General features: G+C 46.9%; 1 protein-coding gene across 23 annotated transcripts in view; it reads left to right on the forward strand.

The window, feature by feature from the left end:
* Nucleotides 1-27,463, forward strand: part of FoxP (forkhead box transcription factor P) — a 273,351-nt gene that overhangs the window by 225,510 nt on the left and 20,378 nt on the right. For 19 of the 23 annotated variants that reach the window (XR_012999999.1, XM_076373490.1, XM_076373448.1 and 16 more), the window contains 6 exons: nt 20,555-21,139; nt 21,851-21,913; nt 23,434-23,683; nt 24,804-24,908; nt 25,109-25,283; nt 26,366-26,552. Coding sequence is in view for 22 of the 23 variants with exons in the window: in XM_076373490.1 (XP_076229605.1) it covers nt 20,555-21,139; nt 21,851-21,913; nt 23,434-23,683; nt 24,804-24,908; nt 25,109-25,283; nt 26,366-26,552 (1,365 nt within the window). In the remaining variant the exon portion in view is untranslated. The remainder of the gene's footprint in view (nt 1-20,554; nt 21,140-21,850; nt 21,914-23,433; nt 23,684-24,803; nt 24,909-25,108; nt 25,284-26,365; nt 26,553-27,463) is intronic. The other 4 variants (XM_076373454.1, XM_076373475.1, XM_076373433.1 and 1 more) reach the window with 1 other exon arrangement.

A 27,463-nucleotide genomic window follows, 5' to 3' on the forward strand; every position in this document is an offset into this window, starting at 1 on the left:
AACGTCGACTCGAACTCTCTTGGACGATTCGCGCGGCCCTTACCGGCGGCGCGAGTTATATTGAAAAATATATATCTCCCCGATGCTGACCCATCCGTAGCCTGCATATAAACTGCCCCCTTATGGAATCTGCGAGCAAGCGTCTACGAGGTATTAGAACGCTCCGAATGGTCGCGCCACTCTGTCACGGTCATTCGTGCTCGTAGACTTTTGCCCCCCCCCTCCCGTACGATCTTCGAGCTACCCTTGTGTCCCTTGGTTTCCACATGTGCGGACGCTATCGCGACGTTCGCACGTCGTTGATTAAATCTACTTTTATTCCTGAGAATCTTTGTGCTGAAAGCTTTGTAACCAATGCAAATTCGATGCATTTGTCTTAGTGTTGTATTTGTAGTAGGATATGTTCAGTGGCAATTAGAGAAGCATGTGTATTATTTCTTGGAAAAAGTTTCATAGAGTAATAATATATTCACTGTATTCTTTGTAACGAATTCAAACTCGATACATTCGTCTTAGTGCTGAACCTGTTTACTTGTTTCAAGATAGGATATTTTCAGTGACAATTAGAGAAGCACATGTACTATTTCTTGGAATAAGTTTTGTAAAGTAATGAATCATTCATATCTCTATATCTCTGATCGCTAGATATTCTAATATTGACATTAGGAAAAAGGAAGGTTATTCAAATTTCTACAACTGTACCTTTCTAATGTCTCCTATAGAATTCCTCTCAATAACAATTAGAGAAGCACATGTACTATTTATTGGAATAAGTTTTGTACAGTAATGAATCATTCATATCTCTATTTCTCTGATCGCTAGATATTCTAATATTTACATTAGAAAAAGGTTACTCAAATTTCTGCAACTGCACCTTTCTAACGTCTCCTATACAATTCCTCTCAATAACAATTATAGAAGCACATACATCATTCAATTGAATCCCCCATTCCACTAGCACCCAATCGCACGGAATTATTTTCTCAATTAACAATCCATCGAATCAGCGTCACAGTGAAATGAGAACATACACACAGTGTCCAAGCAAAAAGTGTCTAAATGAGACCGATATTACTCGGCTTCTCTTTGAATATTCCCAAACGATCAATTCATCGCAGAAGCCGCCTCCGCGCGGAAGCCCCCGATACACACCGGGTACTCGATAAAAACGTACCATTCACACACAGCTTGCTCTTCTCTAAATATCCCGGACGGCTCTTGTTATTTCGTAAGCTTCTATCGAGATCGATCGCGGAAGGTCTGGTCTATGCGTCGGTTATTCGAGTAGAATAAGAAAAGAGAGAGAGAGAGAGAGAGAGGCGGGGGCGGACGCCGGTGGAAAAAGGAGGACGGAAAGAAGGCACACGGCCGGTTATACGAATGTTGACACATCTGCTCTCGACGGGCGGCGCTCTCCTTTCAACTTCATAAACCGCGGCCCCGGCTATTATTTATTTAATGCCTCTCGTTCCGCGTTACACAACTATTTACATAGAGTGGCCGGGGCCGTTCGAGGATGCCGTTGGACGGGATACGCGTCGCTCGACGGAAGAAGAAAGATGGCCATATGCGAGTCTTCAACGCCCACGTTTTCACGGGGGCTCGCGCGCCGCCTCGCCGCGCCGCGCCGCGCCGCGCCGGCTCCCGTCGGTGTACATAAGTGTGTACAAACGCAGAAACGCGGCCGGTTTGTACAAACAATTCGACCCACATTGCCGAACTTGTACGCAACGCGGAATTTTCGCTCGGTTCTCCGTATTAACAGTTTCTGCTTGTTTGCACGCTGTCCATCCTCCCCCTCCTCGCTTTTCTACCCCCTCCGATCCCTTCTGGCCATTGTTACCGCGTTCCGATATCTATTTTCAATTCGTTCGCCGCTTATCTGCTTCGAGGCTGCGTATTGCATTTCTATTAGAACAACCTCGCGTTTGGAACTCGCGTGACACGAGTCGAGGTGATTCTAGAAGGTTTTCTTTATTTCATCGTTGTTATTTTGTAATTTTAATCTTCCGTTGAGTAGGATATTTGGGAATTGGAGGTTGTAGTTGTGATTCGTTTGAATGTAGTTTTGAATGATGTTGCTCGAGGTATTATTGAAGTGATTAAGGGTTAGAGTGAAGAAGAGTGAACTAGAGATCTGGTTGCTTGAAGGGATAGTCGTTCGTCGTGGAGAGAGAAAATTAAAAAGAATGAAACGATATCGACGGTAATAAGATCCAAGGATCGCGGCCGTGATAGATGCATCATCCTGGCGTTTAATATCCCCGCGAGATCCCATTCACCTCGTCGTCAATAGCGCGAACGTGACTGTTAATGGCGCGGGAGAGACACCACAATTGCCCTTCGGTATCCGATCTTTCGTCACCTATATATCAGTATTCAATTACCTTCCCTGGAATCACCGAAAGACGCGTATTGTCGACAAGCCTAAGGAGGATGGTTTATCGTTTCACGAGGGGGAGAACCTAGGAATTTCGGGATACGATCCCCGGGATTATTATTACACGGCGATAAGTCAATTTCCATTCGCATCATTCTCGTATTCATCGTTGCACTGCAATAGTTGCCATCTGATAGAAATCATTTCCTTGATATCGTTCTATTTTTAAAAAATCTCGGACAATCTGATGACTCAATTAACCTTGATATTAGATCTCTTGGATCTCTTAGATATTAGATCTCTTGGATCTCTTAGATATCAGATCTCTTGGATCTCTTAGGTATTAGATCTCTTGGATCTCTTAGATATCAGATCTCTTGGATCTCTTAGGTGTTAGATCTCTTGGATCTCTTAGATATTACATCTGTTGGATCTCTTAGATATTAGATCTCTTGGATCTCTTATATATTAGATCTCTTGGATCTCTTAGATATTACATCCCTTGGATCTCTTAGATATTAGATCTCTTGAATCTCTTAGATATACATCTCTTGGATCTCTTAGATATCAGATCTCTTAGATATCAGATCTCTTGGATCTCTTAGATATTGGATCTCCTAATTCTCTTAGACATTAAATCTCTGGGATCTCTTAGATATTAGACCTCTTAATTCTCTTAGACCACTCTCCAGTTACAAATATTCCAATTATTTATTTAGATTTAACAGGAGCCAATTCCATTAGAATAGAAATGTAACGATTGCCCTTCCAGTAAAAGGAAAACGGTTTGTTTGATTCCTCCATCCCCTTTTCCGTAAAATCTAAGGGAAGACAGTGGCAAGGCGACAATCGATTCTCGCGGGCCGCCTCTAATCGCTCGGAAATATATATGCGGGATCCGCGTTGTTTATTACTCGCCCTGGAATACTCGGGGAATCGTATTCGGGAAGGAGCGCCTCGAGACGCCAGAAACGGCGAAGCCGGTCTAGTGGAAGGGGTTGGTACAAGCAGAATAATGTTTATAACGTGGCGGGTTCGCCGGAATTCGAAATTTGTTTCTTTATCGGCCATAATTTTCTCGAATCTACACACGAATAGGTCCCGTTCGCTGTACACGCACGGAGCCGAGGGTGGTGGGTGGCGAGTGGGGGTGAGCCGGTAGTTTCGGATACACCCCTCGTGTATTGAAAACCGCCGCGTCGTCTCCCCATCGAATCGACAGCTCTCGACGACTCTAAAATTTTATTTGAAAACGTTCCTTCCGAGGTGCGAGCCTTCTTCTTCTTCGCCCACCCCTTCCGTTTTCATCCCTTTTTCTTGGCTTACGCGGATCCGCGACACTCGGTGCAACTAATCGGGAATATTGCGGCGGAAGAAGTTCCGGCTAAATGGATTTTATTCGTTCGTAAGTTACACGAATACGAGGAAAATAACGATTTCAGGCTTTCAACCCCTTAGCCACCGAACTGTGTCATCCGTAACGTTAAACGAGTTTTGCGAATTGATTCATCGTGACGGGTGTATTCCTTCTATTTTAAGGTCGTTAATATTTCACCGTAGTTGAATCAGTGTGTTTGAAGTCACGTGGGAGTCCGCCGTTAATTATTTGACTGTATAAATCTGATCGGGAGGAACAATGTGGGTCACGGGAGGTTTACTTGACTGTAGTTGTTTTCCTGATTGCTTATTCCAGAATCCAGGCCACGATCTCCAAATTGAGACCAACCTGTTTCGACTATCTATTTCCCTCCCGTATTACGCTCGGTTATAAATGTTTCGGTTTATCAATAATTCCCGCCGATTCCGTTGAAAACTGTCCATCGGGTCTCGACGGTTCCCGGGCGTTGCAGTTGTAGTCGAATTTCGAATCGTTCCGCGATGCCCATTTCTTTTCCCCGCGCAAACAGAGAAATCCATGGAAATGTGTGAACGTCGGCCTCTGTTGACGAACGTCTGATATTTAAAAAAAAAAAAAAAAAGAAAAAATGTAAAACACACACAAATATTGAACGAACGGGAGTAAATCGTGGCCGTTTTTTTTTTTCGTTCGGCCACCCGTTCGATTGGACTCTTATGAAATAAAGTTCGACCGTGTTTACAGGGCGCGGCACGGTCAAGCTTTGAACAGCATAGAACGAAATAGCTCGAATATCTAGCATTGCTCCTGGGGGTGTGTTCGCGATAATTTGTTCGGTTACAGCTGCGGCGCGTACGTACCTCACGATGCATGTTCTTTAATTGAGGTGTGTTTACACACGAACGCCAATTCCGCCGTATCGCTTGACTTATCGCTGCTGAATTAACGCTGGCCGGAATAAAAATTGAAATTAACCGGTTTACGAGCTGAACAGCCTCGACAACAAATTACACTTCTTGCCGGATCAATTTTTTCGCTGCTAGTTACCACCCCTTAAAGCTCATTCGGGAGCTTTATGGCTTCAATAAAATTGTAATAATACCTTACCGTTCTATTACGCCGTTATAAAATATTTTGCAATTCTGTAACCATAGAAAGCTCCACTCGAATACTGCAACACAAGCTTGAAATATAAATCTCAGAACTACGAATAATTTAAAACTAAAGGCAACTTAACCCTCTATGGGTCGAATTTTTGTTCATGGTTATAACAAAATCTATGCAGTACAAAATTAATAAATATCCACGTATGAATACGAATTAACAATGAATTCAATAGTTTCAGTAATTTCATCGAGCGAATATATTTCGTAATTTTCAAGTTACAATGACGTTAAACTTTTCTTCACCACGTCGAGACCAAAATGAAATAAATCAATATGCCAGTATACTGATATGTGACTTCAAAGTGACACGGACTTACAAAGGGTTAAAGAACAAATGAATTAGCTGAAACCAGTTCACCAACAATTCCAACCTATCAGCAACTCACCCCGTTCGTCAAACACCCCAAAGTCCATCCCGCAGCGGCGTGAAACATTCACGGCGTCCTTGGCTTCCATTCGTCGGAACAGGCGGATCCAAGGAAGCCACTAAAGACTTCCTCATCGCGTTGAATGCCGCGAGTCGAGGAATACACCCACACCGGCGACCAGTCGCAGGACTGCGGCCGTATAAACTTTTCATCGTCCGCGCGGCGGCCAGCCCCCCAGCCGGTAAAAACCCAGCGAGACGAGCAATGAATGATAAGACGTTAAACTTCGCCACCCCCCGGTTCGATCTCTCGTTTGACGTTGCGTACGCCCGGGAAACGGGGGTGGCCGAGGAGCGAGGGGGGTGGCGTCGCGTGAAATAAGAGACATACACGCGGGCGCATTATGCGAAAAATATGGTAATAATATTGCCGGGGCCAAGCAAAACAGCCCCCTGCGTATGAAATATGCGGGGCCGCTTCTGCGACCCCCCGCCACCCCCGGATCCTCCTTTTGTTCCGAGACAGACCGCGGCAGCACCTTTGCCGAGCGGTTCCGCGCCCTCGAGTCGCGCCGGCCGCGTTCACTCCTTTTCTCTTTTTAAAGCACCTCATCCGCCGCGATCTTAGAGCGCGCCCCCGGATTCCGCTGGCACCGTCGACTGAATACAAATGCGGCTTTCGTGTACCCGACGAGCACGCCTCCTCCCCCTCTCCCGCCTCGTCTCTCCCCCGGCTGGCCGCACTCCTCTCGCGAGCAATTCCCGTCGAATTAGCAGGGAAAAACACCTCACACCCCCTGTCCCGATGCCCTAACCTTTCCTTTTTCTCTCGGCTTCCCGACGGAAGCGTGATTTACTTCTAACTCGACTCGCGCCGCGGAAATTTCCCCTGCGCGATAGTCGAACTCGTATTCCCTCCACCCCCTGAGCCCTGAAATATCTTCTCGGGATATTTCTGGACTTCGGAGGTGGCACTGTGTGTTTCGTGATCGACCTTTGGAATTTTTATTTCAATTTATATTAATATCTAATTATATACGAATATATAAAAGTATGATCGCATGTTTTTACCATTGAATTCCTCGTGAAATCCTACGCTCTCGATCCATACCCGAATAAATGAATAATGATCAGCCTCCATAAACCCGCCGTTCTATAATTATCCATCCCGATCCACCTAGAATCTGTACACCGTCAAAGACCCCATAAAACCCGGAAAATCTCCGATATAAACTTCGCCGACTCTCGGTTCGAATTCGTCCGAAAATCCGGATTCTTAGAGGCGGACGAATGGCCGGCGATCGGTCGGAAGAATGGTCACAATACTGGGAGCGAAACTATCGATGCCCCTATGGGGGTTCCGATGGGAAAAAAACGTGCAGAGGGAACAGGAGAGAGCGCGCGAGAGAGCCCGTAGGACACATAGGAAGAACGGAAAAGGCGGTGAATAATGGAAAGTAGCGAATTCCTTTTCTGGTAGTCGCGGCCAGACGAGCTCCATTAAAGGTCCCTAAATCCCCGACGTACTCCGCCCCCTCGCGCCGCGCGACTACGTCCCTTCCTCCCTCGCCCTTCAACGGCCGGCCCCCGCAAACCCACCCCCAACCCCCTTTTCCGTACATGGACGGATCATGACCAAGCATACGGGCGTTCGCTTTTGCTCGTAGACGCATATTTATTCGCAGTCCATTTTGGTTTGTTTGCACAAACGGGAGAGAGTCCGTCAGGCCGACGTCGGACCTCTGTTCCCCGGCTCTCTCTGCCGCGCGGCGGCCGGCCGTCGCCTTTCTCCCTCCTACGGCCCTCTCTCTTTTCTTTCTCTCGTTCCTGCCCGGTTCCTCTTTTTTCACCCGGTCGCGGTCGGTCGCCGCCGTCACCCGCTTTTGCATTCCTACGGCTCCTCTCTGCTCACTTCCGGTGGTCCACCGGCTGGGTATCGCGAGGGTGATCGTCACCCTCGGCGCACGGGATATATCTTGTTTCTTTGCCAGTCTGTTCTGCTTCTCCCCGACGTCTCCCGTCTACCGGGCTCGCTTTCGCAGTCCGTTTGTGCATTTCGCCTGTCTTGAATAGTTGCTTCGTCTTTCTCGTTCTGTTGCTGGAGGAGTCTCATATATCGATGTCGAGCGGTTCGCGTTGAATTCAAAGGTTCCGTGTGGCTTTCATGGTTCTGTAATTGATCGGGCTGCTTGGGGATCTGATAATCTTTTATGGATTTAGAATAGTTTGCAGTCGGGAAGGATTTGGAATGGTGAATCTATGGAAAAATTACATTGAAAGCGTAGAGTGATATTTTATACGTGAAGTAATGCTTCTTTAACCCTTTGCACTCGAGAGGTAACTCTGTCACCATTTGATTTGACGAAGTAAAATTAAAAAATTTCATATTTAATATTGAACTATGTATACTGCTTCGTTTCTCAATTTACCTGTGATTTCTCTTTCAATTCATTTAAAACCCTCGTCTTTGTCTAGTTAGAAAATGTTAAGTATTGAAATACTTCCGAGTGCAAAGGGTTAATTAATGTAGTTGACGATTTATAAGTAGTCAGACGTTAATGATCAGACTTCGTATGCCCGGTTGAAGCTACATCTATTACACGCGAAGTGAGTTATTGCCAAACTTTATTCCACATCTTCATTGTACTTTTTCAAACAGAGAATCTCCCATTAATACATCTAATTACCTTCGCCCGAATTCTTCCGAGACGCCTGGGAAGGGATGATCTCAAGATCGCGGTTAAAAATTGCTCGGTATCACTTAAGCCCCTCCTCGAATCCGAGAAGTTCCCCTGATGATACAATTAAGTCCTGCAACAGCAGATTTTCCGAGTCGGAAAATTATCCGATATTTTTCACGGGGCCGGCCGGGCAGAAGGGGAGGTGGCTGCGCAAAAGGGGTGAGAAAAATGTCAGGTTGTTCGGAGCTCAGGAATTAGAAGCACGAAGGGGGACACGGCCGGGCCGAGAAAAGTATAAGGCGACTTTAAACAGGACGAAAGGGGTGGCCGGTGTTCCGCTAATGAAAGGTTACGACGGAAACTGATGGATCCGGCCGTGTGATTTATCGCGGAAAATAAAGCCCGCTGATTAAGCGGGGATTTCGGGGACGAGAAAAATTCCTGCTCGCGGAAGACTGATAATGATCTGTCGCGCGATCTCGGCTGCGAGGGAAGATCAGATTCGAATTGGTAATCAATCTGTGCGTCGGTACGAGTCCGCTTGAATTTTCGTCACGTTCGCACGGTTCGAAGAACGAAGTAATTGAAGGGTAGAGAGTAGGGATCACTTAAGAATCTGAATAATTAGAGAAACGAATGAATCATTTGAGAATTTAGAATGAAACGTTATCTTGTTTATCGAAACAGTCGAATGTTCCATCAATGAGAGATCCCCGGAAGTAGCACACATTGAATATTATCCTCCGCTCCGCGTTTCGTTTGCGATTCATATTCAGAGTGACGTTTTTTCCCCGCGAAGTTTACATTCATCTCCCGCGCCGCCGTCTCGCGGTCTTAGAGTGTCCGGGCGCTTCTTCCCTCCCTTTAATATCGGCATTAATATTCAAGACGCCGAACGAAATGAATATTAAACGGGGTAATCGTTTTAACTCTAGTCCGGCGATAATGTCCTCCGGCCTCACCTGCATGCTCCCCGCGGGTTAATTTATTCATTGAATTTATTTACCGGAACCGTTCGCTCGTATACACTCCGCTAATGAAGAAAAGAGAGGGCTCGGCCGAGGACAATCCGCGGAACATCGTCCGGGATTAATAAGACCGAATAAACAGAGGCTCGAGATTAAGCGCGCGCGTTGCGAAAGTTCGCCGGGGTATCCCCTGTTTTTTGCCTGACCTCGCTCTTCCCCGGCAAGGAAGCTGCGAGAGGAAAGTCGAAAGGAACGAAGAAAGGCCGTTTCATAATTCAACCGACCCACTAATTGATACTGAATTATTAACCGGAACGAAAGTAAAACACGGCCTCGCTCGGCCGCCAACAGATTACCGGACGATTGCCTACGGATAAACCTTGGCTTCCGGTGCAAAGGGGAATCGGGCCGTTCGTTCCTTTCGATTGTCACTTCGCAGATTACCCTGTAACTATCTACCAATTCCTCAACTGATTTCGTACCCTTTACATCTTCATAGATAAACATAGGTTAACTTCGAAACAATTTACTCTCAGCCTGTAGGATTCTAAACATTAATTCTGAAATTAAGTCGTGTCTATAAGAGAATTACCCCAAGATTCTGACATGCTTGCAAATAGTACAACCCTGAGAGACGCATCGGTGCGTCGAACGACTAACTTCGAAGCATTTCCGCGGAAGTTCCGAGCTTCGTTGATCCCGCAGCGTTCAAAAACTAAATTCCAAGCTTCCCCCGTGCAACCAGCGTTTCAAAATCGAGCGGCCCCGAAAACAGCAACCCTCGTAATTTTTTCCCCAGCCGGGCGAGATGATTAATGGCGGCAAGACGAAGAAGAAGCGAGCGGCCGGAAGAAAGAATAGCGCGATTACCGGAGTACAAACCTTGCCGCGGCCCCGCGCTGATGCAGTGGAGAAAAGGAAAAGCTGACTAAGGCAAAACCGTCCGCCGCGTTCTCCGCCGCCCCCGCCCTCCCCTGTAAAGTCTCAAGGGTAGAAAAGAGTGGGACGCCCGGTTACCACCGAGTGGATGTAATTTTTCCGTTGTTTGATTTTCATTAACGACCGGTGGCCCGCGCCTGCTTGCAACCGCCGCCGCCGCCGCCGCCGTTGCCTGACGATGGAAGATGGGGTCAAGAAACAGGGAAATTACCCCCGCCAAACAGATACATCCTTTATTTCCATTTTCTTGCTGCGCAACGAAGTCGGAAATACGCCGGGAGCTAACGGGGGCGGCTAATGCCGAAACTTTCGGACCGGAGGGGGATGAAGCGAAATATTTCGCGTTTTATCGACGCTTGTCATCAGCGGGATGAAACGGCGCAGGGGGAGGGGGAAACGAGGCCAGGGACAGGGATAATGGAATCGAGCTCGCATCGATTGAGCATGAAATTGGACAGGCTCGAGTGCCGCGATTTATTTTGTTTCTAGCCGTCTTAAGTAGGGGCCGAGACCTTCTCTACGCTTGTGCTTCTCGATTAACCCCTTGGCCTATGATTTCTTTCTCAGCTCTGATCGATACGGTTACTTTGTCATTAATAATTTACTGGAAAAAGAGACAAATTTTAAGCATATGTTATGCCTATGTTTCCTTTTAAGTATAATAGTTGATTACAGAGGAATAATATTTACTTTGAATTCGAATGTAACTGAGTAGTACATATATTTGTTGAATCATATTGAAAATCTTCGCTACGAGTCTCACTCGTTGTTGTAGGGCAAGGGGTTATAGATAGAATTTTCTATCTCCTGAATTATACAATAGTCTTCTGCATTAATTATTACCTTTGAACTCAATTCTCCTCGCAGTTCTACTAATTTTAAGAAGTCTATAAGGGTAGTTTCGCTAACTCATCATACACTACCATCCGAATGATTATCCCTTTGCGGTCCGAGGTGCTCTTGGTATCTCATTTTGAGGTTCACGTCGTTAATTCATTCAATTACAGCTTAATATGACGCTCTATTTATTTACTCAAGAATATTTGCGAGTTGAAATGTTACCTTTAAATGGTACAATTATGATACTAAAAATAAATACAAAAAAAATTGTTAAAGGTAGAGGTTGCAATAAAATAGAATGTCGAGTCTGACTAAGGGTTATACCTTATATCACACAATATTTACAATATACATTTCTACATCGAATTCCTCTCTAATATATTAAAATACCGCGAAAATCAATACGAAACGTGCCTCTCAATTTTACTAGAAACATTCTCGAAAAAAGGACCGTCGAAACGTCCATGAGTTGCTCGGCCAGGCCCAGGCGTTCCACGGTTAATCCTTCCGCCCGTTCCGTCCGTTATAATTGTTCTGTTCTCTGTGAATCGAACAATGGGCGCGGACAGTTCGATGGTGGAGCGGTGCGAACGGCAAGGAAACGAAAAAAATCTTGCCGCTTCCTGTATCGCGATGGGGGAGACAGCGGCGGGCACCCACGTTCGCACACCGAAAATCGCTGAACCGGTGGATGTAAGCAAACCCGCAGAATACCGAAATTACTCTCTCCGATGCACCCTCTATTCCCGGTTCCTCTGTGTTATCCGTTCCCCGTTTCCCGGGGCCTCCCCAATTTTCCGTCCCTCTTCTTCGCCCCTTTCTCCCGGTGGTCCTCCTTTCTCTCCGCTGCTCCCTGGACAACCCCACCGCCCCCCCCCCCTCCGGACCGGGCTCTCTCTCCACAGCCGACCTTCTGTATCTCGGCTGGCCAGCTGCGACACTCCCACCTCTATGCGTTAATTCTTGTACATACAGACAGCACGCCGGATACCTACAGGGAAAAGGGCCACGCTCCCGCGCAACGTTTACCTTGCATAATGCCCGGCAATCTTTGTTTCCACTTTCGGTCCACGGCTCCCCGGGGCTTATTCTTTCCGGCGCGGACCGGTCGCGGTTTCCGCGACGCTGGATCCTTCACGCGGCCGGTTTGAAACTCAATTAGCCGCGGTCGTGTCGCCCCTCGCGTGGAATACGTTTAATCGAGACCGTTAAGATTGCTGTAGCAATTATTCGCGCGCGTGTTTAGCGTGTTTGTTGGGGAATGTAGGTTTTCGAAGAGAATTCTCAGGGAGTAGAATGTTTCTCTATAGCGATTGTAAGACATTGAGAATGTGAATGTTGCTATCTGAATAACAATGTGTAGGGCTACTAAAATAAAAACTAAGTCCGTAGTCAGGTTAAATATATTTATTACGCGATGTGGCTCCAACGAGGAACGGCGACTAACTGCTTTTCCTCAGTTGTTTTTCTAAAAAGGAAAACTCTTCGGACGCGGGCGTACGTGGCCCAGGTCCTGGTGGTCCCCCTGGTCATAAATTAGTCAATGGGACTATCTCTCAGGCCCCCGAGTATTGACAAGCAAAAGGGCGAACCGTCTACAAATGAGAAGATTCGAGATTTTTGTATCTCTATCAATCGAAACGCGACAGAGGTACAAGGGAATGGAGGTTCGAAGGAAAACCTATGAAGGAAACGTAGAAACAACCGGTACAAAAAATACTCGCAGCCCCAGGAAATTCCGCATGAGTACAATAGGCGACTCTCCGTTTACACGATCGAGCGGCCGAATCGACACGCGAGGGTTCCGGCGAGCGGTCTGCGAACGAGAGCCGAAGATCGTGCGGGCATCAGCAGCGAGAGCCCTACTAATTGATACCCATGAAAGGCCGCCTCTGTACATTGTCAATCGTCAGAGACAGAGGGAACAGAGAAAGAGAGAGACAGCGAGGGAGACAGAGAGAGAGAGGGGGGGGAAGTCCAGGGTGAAAGGTAGTCGGGGAGAGAGAGCCGGACTAGCTAAAATGAACCTGCGAAACGTGAACGAGCGGACAGGTAACAACACCGAGCGGATAAAGCGGGAAAGGGAGAGAAAGATGAACGACGAGAGGTTTGAGTTTTTGAGAGGCTGACGAACCAATCACGGGACCATCTATAATGTACACAGGCCGTTAACGATGGAGACCAGAGACATTCCGTCCGCCTGGTTCTAGCCATTTTCCAAATATCCAGCCGGCTAGTCGTCCCAGGAAGCCGACTCCCTTCCACCCTCCTCCCCCTGGCCGTCCCTTTTCTCTTTTCTATGGTCCTCTTCCTAGCCGTTGGACCGGTTCACAGTGCAGACGTTCCCGGAATCGTTAATTCCTCTCAATATTGCAGGGATCCTTTTGCGAACGTCAAGTCGAACGTCCCGCCGATTTCGGGCGACCCCACCCCCTTCCCCGTCCGCACGAAAATTTCATACGCTGCTCCTATTACACTGTTGACCTCCGCGACGGGCGAGCCCCGCGCCGCGTTTCACGGCGGTGTTTATTCTCGGCGAGGATTCCTTGAAGGATGGACCGCGCGGCAGTGCCAAGTTCGGCGAGCAGCAGCTCCGTCGCGAATTTTCCCCTGTACGAAATGTTGATTGGCAGAAGATTCCGATGGAGGTCTTTGTTGGATCGTTTCGCGCGACGACGCGATTATCGGGCTCAACGAATCGACTGTTTTTATAGAGACAGTCCACCGTTTCTGGTAAATACGTTTGAAGCAGGATTCTTGAAAATTCCTGGAATATTTTCTGTAATACTCCAGTCTCCTCGAGTATCTCATTCTCGACTTCCAGTCGAGTGAAATATAATCGTCCGCCTCGCGTTCGAAAAACGCCCGAATCAATCTACCGAAACTCGATAATAATCTCCGTGATATCAGCGAGAACCTCGCTCGCGTTTCTCAGGTGGATTCGTAAGACCTCCGAAACTATTACCAAAAGGTTCCTCCGTCAGCGGAGAAGGGTTGCCCCCCGCCCCGCTCGTTCTTAACTGAATATCATTCGGAGACGAGGGACGTAGCCCGAATCTCCAGACGTGTCTGAACTGCGGAGCGCCGTTAACGACGTCTTAACAATCGCCGATAGTGGACCAGGAAGAATCCCGACCTCGGGCCCTCATCAGGCTCCGAAAGAGAGAGAGGGGGGCGGGCGGGGGGGACACGCTGGTTTCCCTAATTCCGAATTATTCCCGAATTCATAGCGTCGCCGGCGCCGCGTGCCCGACCGAAGTGCGACTCGAAAAGGAAAGGAGGGCGTGGTAGGAGAACTTTTCGGAGTAATTTGTATTCCACATTTCACGTGGAGCGGCGAGGGGTGACGAGAGAGTACTCCTTCGTCCCTGCCACTCGTTCCCTCGCGTGCTCGCACGGCAGACTCACGGCCGCGCGTATAAACGTCGAAGGGGGCGGAGGGGCGCGGAGTAACGTCTGATTATGCGAACGCATGGCTGCGCCCGTAACGCGATTTAATATTAAAATATTATGACAAACGTCAACAGGAGGCGAGAGGCGGGAGTAAAGAGACGCGTCTCTGATTGGCCCCTCGACGGTGAATACGAAACGAGACTCGGAGACGACGACGATGGTGTTGGCGGACGACGAGCGCGCGACACCCTTGTTTTGTGCCCGTGCTCCATTTTCGCCGCGCAAAACAGATCTTGTAAACTCGTCAACGTCGCGCGTCGCATCGCCGATTCGTCGCGGACGTCTCGGACGTCTCGCGGCAGCGACGACGGACGCGTCGTAAACGATATTGGGACAGGATAGTTGGGTCAGGGATGAAGATCGCTGGGATAGGAGAGTTTGTCGGAGGGTGGGAGGATTAGATCGGAGAATAAGTGCGGATGAGGAATATACGAAGTGAACGAGGATTTTTGTAATTGCCATGGAAATTAGATTGTTTTAATAATGTGTATGGCGAATGTTTGATTCCCGTGGGAGTTATACGAGACGACGAATGTTTGGATTAAAAGTAACTGAGTTTTTCTTTCCGACGAAGGGTGAATTGGAACGATCGATGAGAAGTGACGTCGGTAATTCCCAATCGCGGTAATTCGATTAATTAGGATTAAGTAGGAGGAATTTTCATCTATCGCGGCGATTTCGGTGTCTACGTGCCAGCCACGGTTATGAAATTTTTCGTCCCGCCTGTTCCCGGTTCCTCTCAAATATTTCGCCGGTGAAAAAAAGTGGTCGGTGTCCTCTCTTTTTCATTTGACCGATTAATCGCGACACACGGTGGCCGGCGACGCTCGATCGTATATTACGACGTTAAAAATCAATCGAACCGGCTCTTCGGCTCGCCACGCGCGACACGAACGCGCCAGAGAGCGGGAGGATTCGAGCGGGAATTTTAATCAATACACGCATAATAGAATATTTCCTGTACGCCGTGTATGTCGCGGCTATGAAAATATCACGGCTGACAGACCGGAAAGGGACGTTCAATATGGAACAACCGGGAAAAGCTAGAAGGTAAATCCGATTCGGATTTGCGGAATAAACGGATCGACAGCGAACAAATCACCGAATTTTTTCCACGGGGCGAACTTTTTTCCATCGTTCTCTCTCCGTTTTACTCTCCCCACCGGTCCCCCTCTCTGTTTCTCTTTTTCCTGTACGCCGGTTCGTGACCAAGTGTCCGCGATTGACGTGTCCGGTGCTCTATCGCGTCGTGTCCGCGTATATAAAACGGCGCTAAATAAACATTCGGGGGTACCACGCGCGTAACCAGTTTACAATTTAACGATATACGCCCGACGGTTTCGGCCGCACCGCGACCCGTCCTCCGAACGGAATTCGATTCCCCGGTATCCCGAACGAGGAACCCGCTCGGATCACTTTCTCCGCTCGATTCATGTCATCGGGCGAATTATTTCCCGCTCCTCGGTGCTATTCTCGACACGCCCGGATCCGCGTGCGCCGATTAAAATAAACAACTGGGACGTCGAGGAAGCATCGGGAACACTGGACTGCCACCGTGATTTCATTGAATTAATTACCGCTCGTTGTGTACGACATATTCGCTTCCTTACTTATTATACACTCGCAACATCCATATTTATGCAACTTTACAGAAATGAATCTTCGAAGGTTTCATACTGCGATATCAACGTTTATCCTATGCTGCAAGTTCCCTTGCCGTACAATGACGACTGAGACTCGTGACAGATTTCTAAACTAATTTAACCAGTTAAGTGTGGAACTTCGTTTGAAAAATCTCTCATTGTACGCGCAATAAAATCAAATAATGAAGTTTATACTCGTTAAATGCAGGCCAAATGCACTTAACATATATCCTGACGAAAAACTAAAGCAAAACCAAGAAGAATTACATGTTTGTCTCAGAAAATAAATAATCCACCGTTGAAAAAGTTAGCACCATTAAGAGTTTTAAGATGACGTCACAGTTAACTGGTTAACAAGAATCAATGTTGTTCATTATCCACGGATCAAAGCAAACTATTTTGCTATTATCAATGTATTATCTTCAAGTGAAATTTCCACCTGGAGTAGAAAATTTTGTTGTATTTCTTACAAATTCTCGATAGTAAAATATAACACGACCTTAGTAACGAAAGTAAATAGTACGCCAAGGGAATTCCGGATCCGGTGAATGCTAGTAGTTCAATAACTTCCTAGAAAGTCTAAAATCAAGCTCAATCAAAACGTAAACGAGAAACATCTCAATATTCCTCAACTGCGCCCAATAATCTTCAACCTCTCCCTAACGGAAAAGAGAGCAATACCGGCGTTCATTCCGCATGGGAAGCGGCGAAGCCGATCCTAAGAAAACCGCCGTACACCTCGGATCGACAATAAACGCAGCTCCGATGGGACCGCGTCATCGAAGCCCAGATCATAAGGGGGTGGAATGAAAAGTATAAAGACCGGGTAGCAAAGGAACTCATATACAGCCGACGGTGGTTGCGGCTCCGCGGAGACAGGCAGTCAGGGTCGGTTGGAATAAATCCAAACAGTAAACAGAAGGAACGGTGGTTGCGGCCGGAGGGGGTGGGTTTGGTGAAAATTCTAATATATAAAAGATATGAAGGCCCGAGCGCGGGGAGGAACGGCCGTAGACGGGGCTGAAAACTCGAAGGAGCCTTCGGGATTCAAATAAGTGGCGTTACGCGGACCGGCGGCGGGAGCGGCGGCGGCGGCGGCGGCGGGAGGGGGAGGAAAGGGGTCGAAGGAATCTGAACAGCCAACAACAAGCGCGGCTCCCCGACCTTTATTTAACCTTTTCTTAAAAGAGTCTTAGGAGTCCCTCTTATCTGTAGTCGATGGCTCTTCACCGTCGGCTCTTATACCTTCATTCTTCCGTACCCCTTATATTTTTTTCCTTTGGCCCCGGTCGTGTACACACGTCGAGCTTCGTCGTTAACCCCCCCGCCAACCCTGACCGACCGTGGAACTGAACCGCCCTCGAGGTTCCGCGATTTTCCACCCCTTTCTACCGGTGACACCGCCGGCTTTGGACGTTCAAGATATTCTTCGTTTCCTTCGTCAGGAACGGATACGGCGAGACACACCGGCGGGGGGTAGGAGGGGGCGACAGAGGGCGGGCCGAGTCGGAGACAGACTCCGTATTAATTAGCGAATTAAAGGATCGCGATCTAGCGCCAACGCGCGCTGTCTGGCTAAAGTGGATTAAAACTCCTCGCCGATCGTTGCTTTCCATTAATTTCGCTGAGCAAACGGTCCCTTCGGAAGCCTTATTGTTTCTTTTTTTTTTCAACTTCCTTTTTGCCAAGGCGGACCGGGTCCTCGAGGAGATTCTTCGTATGGAGCTCGGTATCTCACTGGCGTCTTCAACTCGGATCGACAGAATTTCGATGGGATGCTGTGTTTTATTGAGGCTTCGGGGAGATCAGCTTCGATGTTAACTTTGTTAACTTTGGGATTCGTCGTGACGGCTCTGTTGTCAATATTATGAATGGCATTTAGGTAGTATTAACCCTTAGCGCTCCAGATGGTTTCCTAATCTATCAGCTACTGCAACTAATTTTTATGGTATCTCTGGCGAAAATGAAAAATGCTATAACATTCCTTCGATCTTTTAATAAAAATCTAATAATGATAGAAAGTCTAATAATTTTAGGGTAGTTTCTTTGATTCATTGAAATGTTTAATATTATAACTGGAGCAATATTGGAGCCTACAGAGTTCAAAGGGTTAATGTAGGTTGAAGTTTGATCCCTTGAAGATTTTCGAACGCAAACGTGAAGATCGAGATGTAAAGATAATATCTTAAAGAATATCAATCTACGAAATCGTTTCAAATTTCTAAACGATTTCCTATCTTTCAGTGAACTTTCTTACGTAGAAGCAGGGTACACTCTTTTCCACGTCTCGTAGCACAGGAAATAAAGTTACCATACATTTCCCATGGCGGAAGACCCGGCGGATCTGTATTCACCGTGTTCCATCCGCTCTGTTTTTCCACCGGTCGTTTTTTCCTCTCGCAACGGGACTTCCAAGACGAAACGCCACGCTCTCCTGACTAAACACTGATAACGTCCCCGCCGCGGTTCCTTTCTTTGCATGTTATAAACATACGTAATCGTACACAAATAAGATTACCATAAGGCTCGCCGCGCGCAGGGCTTTTGCGCGCTGGGCAGAAACAATCGAGGCGGTTTTCGCGGCCGGAGGCGGGGCCGCCGGGTACACGCACGGTTTTAAATTTATCTCTGACGAGACCGTCTGTCGCGGTTCGACGAATACGTCGCGGCGCGCGCGTGTGGTCCACGACGGAGCGCGCCGGCCGACCTTCGATCGCGACGCGCGGTTTTTGACGATTCAACGCGCGTCCCGTTCGTTTCGCTGGAAATCGTCACCCGCGGAAACGCTGTTTCGAAATGAGCATTCTAAGCAGTCCCCTGTGACAGCCGCTTTCGGGGAATCGGGAACTGGTCCCTGGCGATTCGCGGACAAACGAGGCAACGCCCCGACCGGATTTCGGCGAGATGTAACCTGATTATTATTTTAGTAAACAACGGAGCGATATAAACATTTCTCGCAATGATATGGAGAAAACACAATTATATAGTTGATTAACACGTCGTAAATGACGCCTGTAGTTTTCTAATGCGTGTGAATTTAGGTGCGAATGACGGTAATGGTGTTGTATATTCTTAGTATTATAAATGAAAGAATATAATAATTTTATTCTGAAAGTATGGCATCTTGGTCGAACTCCCCATCAACTAATTAACAAACAAGAGAGTTGCTTTTGTCATCACAGCTTGCAAAGTGAGCGTCAACGTGTTAATCAGTTGAAAATCTTCTCTAAAGCTAGTTTCTCTTTTTACTGTAATAATCTAATATATAATATTTATTAGTTGAGAATCAAGTAATGATTCTCAAATTATAACGATTATTTCTTTGCTCTCTATCCTATACAATCGTGTTATAAATCCAAACATAAAACTGGTACATCGATCATTAATACAACAAATTATATTATAACAATTCAAAGCACAAAGAAATAAAGGAAAGGAATAGTCACGTGAACTTAGAATCCAAAGGCACCAACGCAAACAGCAAAAGCAAAAATCGCGAGCGGCTGAAACAGTTTCCGCGAAGGGGAAACTTCTTCCATCACCAGACGCCGAAAGACAGCGCGGAAGAACGGATTTCCTCGGTCCCGGTGTTCGCGCTCAGGCAATCTACTTGATGATAGAACTTAATAAAACAAATCCCGCTGCGTAAACAACAAAAGAGGGTTGTGGGGGGGGGGTGGGAGGCGGATTCGACGTCATTCAGACAACACAGAGCTCTCCTTTCGTTCCTCCCGAAGGTATCCGGTCGGAACCAGCCAATGATGACGGAGGATAGTCGTCTCAGGCTCGGAATACCATTAGATACGATCAATATTGCTCAAAATACGTTGGAAGTTTAACGCGAGCACATTACACGGCATTTATATCATGAATATTCCGCCCGAGGCCTCTTCTTCCCTCTTTTCGGTCTCGCGCCATCTCCCCACCCCCGTCTTCCGTACGGTTCGCGTGGACCCCTTGTTATCTCGCGTTTCGACTTTGTACAAGCGGCGCCGCGGTCGCCAAAACAGAAACTCCTTTATCTCTTACTAAGCGGGGTTCCGGGCTTTCGGTTTTAATCGATTTTCGCGCGGCTCCAACCCCTTGTCGTTTCCCCCGGCGTTTTTTCCTAACGAAGTAAAGTGTTCAGGCGGAAGATGATTTTTCTTGATAACCCTCGTAACGAATTTCACTTTGGTAACGGAATAATATGCTTAGAATCGTATTCCCAACGCGAGTAGATAGAATATAAGACAACCGATCTTGAATCGACACGGTAATCGGTTGTATCTCTCCAGTCGATCAAAGGTTAAAGGTTCAACCTCCATTCACCAGCTTGATCCATCAAACGCTGTATTCCCTGATTTCTAATCAACAACGGACCAATTTCACATATTAATTTATCTATCATTCACAATGTAAGATTACACTTTAACCCTTTGCACTCGAGAGGTGACTCTCAGTCACCACTTGACGCAGTAAAACTATAGAATGTGATATTTAATGTTAAACTTTGTATAATGCCTCGATACGTGAAACACTGGAATAAAACAGCTTTGTTCCTCAGTGTGATTTCTCTTGGAATTAGTCTCAAAGAACATCGTCTTCGTAAAGGAATGTTAAATATTTCTAGTAAGAAACATCCGAGTGCAAAGGGTTAATTGAGATTTCCATGCGACACGAATTTCTGCTGTACCACAGACGAAATCGTGTCCACTGTCCCCGACGACAGCTCGCAACCGACTTTGACCGAGCTCTCGATCTCCATTTTCGTATTGCAGGCAACTTCGCTGTTTGCAGCCTTGAAGCAGCAGCAACAGCAATCACGGGACAGTGTGTCCCAGTCGAGGGAGCGCGAGAATCGAGAACGGGACCGGCTTGCGGCGCGTAGCCGCGAGAACAGCAGGGGAAACGAGATAGGCGGCAACGTGACCGATCAACAGCAACAACAGCAGCAACAGCAGCAGCAGCAAGAGCTAACGATCGAGTACCAAAGCAATGGGAAGCTCAGTCCCTCTGGGCACGCACTGACAGCAGCACCGATGACCCAGCAAAAGCAGCCTATCATCACGCAACAATCGCAACAGCCGAGTTCAGGGGCGCCTGGTCCCCAGCCGAGTCCCCATCAGAGTCCGCAGGCCCCGCAGAGGGGTTCGCCGCCAAATCCGTCGCAGGGTCCTCCTCCCGGAGGACCGCCAGGGGCACCACCCTCTCAGAATCCCTCTCAGATGATGCTCAGCCCGGCGAGCGGCATCCATCAGATGCAGCAGCTCCTACAGCAACACATACTCAGTCCCACGCAACTGCAGTCCTTCATGCAGCAGCACACGCTTTACCTGCAGCAGCAACAGCAACAACACCATCAGGTAAATATGGAATGTTTATACTTGTACTGTGTATGTTTCTTAACTAGTTAACTGTGTTTCACGAGTATACACGTCGTAAAGCTTGACACGGTACTAATTCTTTCAGCGATGAATTCTTGATTTTTTCACGTAAACGTATAATTCTTTGTTTCGCTTTGATCTTTCATTAACACTAGAACTACCGTACCAGTCAAAATGACTGGTTTCGATTTTTTTGTTTAGCAATTATTGATATCTTCGAAGCATTGAATATTCGAAATGATTTTGAAAATAAATAGTTTCATTTCAATACTATAATGAATATCTGAAGAGACTGAAAATAATCTATTGTTACAATTTTTATAGGAATAGCGTATTAATCGTATTAAATGCTTGGTAGTTCTAGTGTTAAAATATACTCTACGTGATTAATTAAATTCCACAGTTAACTGGTTAACTTCTAGGGGCTAAGCAAAATTAGATCGTTGGTAGTTTATTTTCTTTGGTCGTTCTAAGTTATTATGGCCTATCGAAAGATGCAGATAGAATAAATGTTTGTTGTGTAGGATATTTATTTTATGGTTAGTAGTAAGTGTAATGAGATTGTAGTGATTATAAGGAGATATATTTTTTAGTTGTTTAGAATATGAAACATTATATGATCTGTGAATTGTAAAACGAACTAATGAGAGGTTCAAGTGGGCTAACTTCGTATGCTCGCCTTTGTTGCAGGATTCGTCCTCGGAGCACGCGTCGAACCAGGACCGATTCGGCTACTTTTCGTCCTTAAAAGACGTAAGTGTTCTATTCTTCAGTATCTCATTGTGAAAAGCAACAGGAGGAATCTCGGGTTTCGTCCTTTACGGCGAAGCTTATTGTGCTTCCTTCGGGGCTCTTCGAACTACATTAGCAAAGTTTGTCCTTTTCATCGAGCAAGCATTGCATCATTGCATAGTTAAACAATCTCCCGGACACTTGGCCGGGTAAACAAGGCCGCCTTTCATCGCCCCTCCCTTGACCATTGATAATTTTAATTATAAAAAGCGTCTGTTTGGCGGGCTACGTTGTTCCATCCGTTTACCATCGCTCGCCGGAAGTGGGCAAACACTGGAGCATCTTTTCTTGGAGACACTTTGGTGGCGTTCGTAACACTCCTCTATCTTATCGGGAGCATCATCGAAAAGTTCAAATATTTTACAATTTTCTTGGCGCATCAATGGCAAAGCCTTCGATTTTCTCGATTCCTCGATGTACTTAAATGAATTTTTCAAACTCGATTCGATCGAGACATTTCCATGTTCATCGAATGAAAGATAAAGGATTCGTATTCATAGAATATTGTCTTCTCCGTTCTGTGTTCAGTCTATTGAGAATACCAGAAGTAACTTCTAACTTCAATGTCACAATGGTCGGCGGCAAAAATGCAACTTTGCATAAGAATCTTCCGTTTGCTCGTTAGCATAACAACCTCGCTGTTGTTTCCAAATAATTTATCATACCACGGAGGAATCTTTTCATCGGAATATTCTCGTCGGCCGAGTGTATTCTTACCAGGAACATGTTACTCGTAAACAGCACAAAGGACATCTTAACGCAAATACGTATCGTCGGTTCGCACACAGGCTCGATAGCATCGATAGAGGCGTCAAATATTTATTTAGCGGCGTGGCCTGACCGGGTCTCTCCTTTGCTCTGTAAATTTAAACAGTCCACTCGAGGAAATTATCGCCGGCTCGCGCGAAAGACGATCGCAATTACCGGGAATCTAACGTTCGTTTTTTTCTCTCTCTCTCTCTCTCTCTCCTAGCCGCGGAACGACGCGTTCCTCGAATTCCCCGGCGGTGGAACGGCGACTTTTCAACTCGCGAATGGGAACAATACAATACGACGGTTTCTCGTCGGCGTTTTCCGGCTCATTAATCGCGGCAAGTTCTTGTTTATAGTGCAATATGATAAAGGGAGGTGTATCTCAGGGGTTTGTTTTAAAATATCCTCGAGGCTCGTAGACGGGAAGAATCCACGGCGTTGGGGTTGCACGGGGACGAAGTAAGCAATTAAGCATCGCCATCAGGCCGTTCTGTCTCGTTGTTTGTCTTCGGGGTACCCATCAACTGCCCTCTGTCTTCCACCCTCCTCCGGAATCATCTGTCTCTCTGATTTATTCGCCAAGATGCAACTTCACCCCTTCGCTTTCACGTTTTTTTCCCTTCGTATCTCGTAGCGTTTCACGACGAAACCGAGGCTCTCATTTGAACAGCTGTTATTGAGAGTTCGACGGTGTTATTTAGCGCGTCGGCGCGATTCTTGTTCGACAGCATCAACACCAGTTCGCGGAGCTGGGCAGGAAGAAGCTGGAACAGGCGATACAGCAACTGCAGGAACAGTTGCAGCTGAACGTGATTCAGCAGACGCATCTGTTGCAAACCGCCGACAAGAAGAAGGCGTCCGCACCCCTACAGCAACTGGCGCTGCAGCAGCAACGCTTGATACAGCAACTGCAGATCACGCAGAGCCAGTACCTTCTCCAGCAGGGTCTGGGTCTTCAGGGACACAATCCTTCTTCAGGTATTTCAGATTTTTAGTAATTATCAAGGATGATTGATCACGTGAATAACAGAACGAATGAAGAAGATAAATGGAATGAAGAAGTAAGTCAATTATGTCATTAGGTAGCTGTGAATGTTTGATATTAACTTTCTGACTTCATTTGTTATTTTCATGTCGTTGAGGAATTTCGATAATTCAGTTTCGCATCGGTTTCAATGGTTTTTGAATATTTCTAATGGAATAATCCTTGATTTCAAGCACCAGTCTCCAACAAACGTGGCCGTTTATGCGGCACCGAACCCCTCCCTTTCTTCTCGCGCGATCCACCCCTGCACTTTCTCATTTCCCACTTCACCCAGGGCGAAAGTTTCCACGTGGAAGTGTTTCGGTTGCGTCGGATCTCGTTCCGACGATGTTTTTCTTTCCGACGCGGCCGCGTTCGCGCGCAGACAGAGAGAAAAGGGCGGAATAATAGGGCCGGGCTGGAAAAGCGACGGGGACTCGCGCCTCGAGTACTTCGAATTCAAAAACTCACGCGTGAAGCAAACTTGCCCATCGCTTCCCTGCTCCTCTACCCTTTAACGCGCCGCTCGCCTCTTGATTCCTCTCCTCGTTGCCTCGTTTACCTTTTTCGCCCGCGTCAACCTCCACTTCCGCGGAGAAATAAAATCCTGAATACCTCGAGCAATTTTACAAATTGTCCGCGTTTATCTCTGAACAGCTAAATATTTCACGGGAAATTACGGATGTTACAGATTTCTTCTAACCATAGATTTTACCCTTCGTCAATTATGCATATGTATTACGCGATTATTGATCAAACATTTTAAATCATATTTTTCATAATTTCTTTCCCTTCAAGGAACAATATTTTTCAAGGTAATCGCAATGGAACTGAATTCTTATCTATTATCTAGCACTAAACTTACCTAATTCAAGAAATACGTTTCATTCAGAAATCGACGAACAACGCATTAAATAATACAATAACAATGATAATTTCATTAAATCTATATTAATCAAACGACAATAATCCTCACATAAATAATCCATTATCCTCGTTACGCAAAGCAACGCAGCCTCTTTAAAAGAAACCCAAACAAAAACACTCGGCGAATCTACTGAAAATTCCGAACAGGTCTACAAGCGGGCGAGGGTCTGCCGATATGGAAGTCAGAGACACCGGAAGTCCCGGAATCCCACCAGAATTCCAACGTCTCGAAGCCGGGGAGCGGACTGAACGGTAAAGCGGAATCTCCGCCACTCCCCTCACGTCTCCGCGTGTCTGTTTCTTCTTCCATCCTCTTATCCCAGTGTTCTTTTTATTTCTCTCTCTCTCTCTCTCTCTCTCTCTCTCTGTCACTCTTTCTCTCTCTTCCGTTTCTGTTCTCGTTTTCATTTCTTACCTTGCGAACATACCCGTTCGTTTTCGGACTATCGCAGGACTTCTGAATTCGACAGTGTCGAGTCGCCGATCGGAGATGAACGGCACCACTCCGCTGGACGAGAAGCCGTTGGACGTTTCCTCGAACGACAAGACTCACCCCCTCTACGGTCATGGGGTCTGCAAGTGGCCGGGCTGTGAAGCAATCTGTGAAGACTATCAAGCATTCCTTAAGTGAGTTTCACTTCGTACCCGATCTTATTTCGACCGGATCGCCGTGGAATCCCGCCTATTCCCGTTGCCCGCCACGGACAAACTATACTAAAATCTATTTTACTATCCATTTAACTACGCTCCCGTAAAATCCGTTCCAACGGGGCGCGAACGTGGTCGCCGGGTATGTAGGTAAATCCTTTGCGAACGGACGGAGGATCCTCCACGGAGGACCGGGGTGAAACGGGGAGAATAAAGTCGGCAATTTCGTTCGGTGGAATGAGTTAGAACGCATCGCGAATTCGTTGGTCGAAGGGTGCCGTGAGGGGGGTCCGAGGGTTGAAGGAAGTGTAGAAAAATCGCTGGAGTCAGCGTATCTCATTGACATCCGGCACCTTTTCCATCAGTTTCGAGCCAGCAGCTTGCCGCAGCCCCTTTCGCCCGGCAATCCCTAGTAATCACGCGGCTTGCCGCCGCGAACTCCCTCAAACAAGCCGTTACTTAAAAAAAAAAGAGAAAAGGAAGAAGGAAGAAGAGGAGCGGGAGGAAGGAGGAAAAAAAGGAGGACGCTAATTACCTTTGTCTCATTAATATTCACGACATTCGACCGCATCGTTATGCCTCTCGGTCCTAATCCCCTTCGCCCTGCCTCGCCCACCGCCCCTCGTTTGCTAGACGCTCCGGCATTCTTGGTCTTAACCAACCCCCGTCCGGCCTAGTCGCTTTCTTCCACCCTCGGTTGCGGTCCCTCGCGATACAGGCGACGCGTTCCGCCGGCGACGAAGAAGGATTACGGAAATTCTTAAATACCGAATCTTGTTGCCACCATCCACCCCCACGGCGATTCCTCTTTTTTCTCTCCCGGCGTGTCCCCGAGCGAGGGTGAGATCCGCCGGGAGGCCGAGCCGCTCTTCCGTAGCATCGTGTAGCTTTGATTCGACGATAAACGGCCCCGGAATTGTTTGAAACATAATTTTCTACCGGAGAGGGAGGGCGGACCTCCACGATACGGGCTCGCGAGTTCTTTCTTTTTCTTTTGATTTCCGTGGAAAGCCGGGGGAGGCAGTTGGGGGAGGAGGGAGTGACGGTGAGGGACGTTTCAGGCACATGAACACGGAGCACACGCTGGACGACAGATCGACGGCGCAGGCCAGGGTTCAGATGCAAGTTGTCTCGCAGCTGGAGATACAGTTGCAGAAGGAACGGGACCGGCTCACCGCCATGATGCACCATTTGCACGTGGCGAAGCAGATGGCGTCACCGGAACCACCAAAGTCGTCCGAGTCGTCGGTGAGTGTTTCTTTTCTCATTTTTAAATTTGTTGATCGACTTTAGAAAGAAGTACAATTATTTTCGGTATTTGCAACCCCTTATTCCTCTAGGAGCAATCGCTTATTTCATGATTTATTTGCTGAGTTGCAACAGTGATAGATGAAGGTGATTGACGACAGGTGATTCTCAGTCACTACTCGACATACTAAAATTCTACAGTTTTATATAGGTATAAGGATAATCTTTTAGTGCATCATTATGTACAATATTCAACGTTTCTTTCGTCATTTGTGCAGGTTTTCTCATTATTTAGTTTCAAAGAATATCGCCTGTACCTCATTAGAAAATATTAAACATAGTGGAATCCTTTCGAGGACGGATGTCGACATTTCAGAGAGATCGAATTTTCACATTTGGCACACTGAATAACAAACAAATGATTTATCCACTGAAACAGCAGGAGATTAATACATAGTTCCTTTTCTTCATTATTTAAGAAATTGATCTATAATTTAGTTTCATCTGCCGAAGGTTCTGTATAATTCAAAGAATCTTCGTCCACTAAGGGTTAATAACATAATAAGGCAAAAGTTTAATCAACGTCAATATGATAATTTCTCATAATCTAGAGCTCCTTCGCTATATTCCACACGAACTAGAAGTGTGAGAAAATAACCTCGAACCATTAGCACGGCACGTCCGATCTATAGAAGGCAGATCTACCGAGATACACACGCTCGAGCCCCGAACGAGAGACACTCCCGTCGAGACAACCATCGGCAGTTGCTCGGCCGGAAGTTACTCTGAGCGCGCAGTATGTCAGCCGAGATATGGTGGCAATAATCGCGGCACGATGGTCCGAGAATGTGCGCGCCGGCCGGGGGCACGTCTGCCAGGATCCGGAAAAACGATCCAAACGATCCTGTCGC

The sequence above is a fragment of the Nomia melanderi genome, chromosome 1 (genome assembly GCF_051020985.1).
Source record: "Nomia melanderi isolate GNS246 chromosome 1, iyNomMela1, whole genome shotgun sequence".
Classification (NCBI taxonomy): Eukaryota; Metazoa; Arthropoda; class Insecta; order Hymenoptera; family Halictidae; genus Nomia; species Nomia melanderi.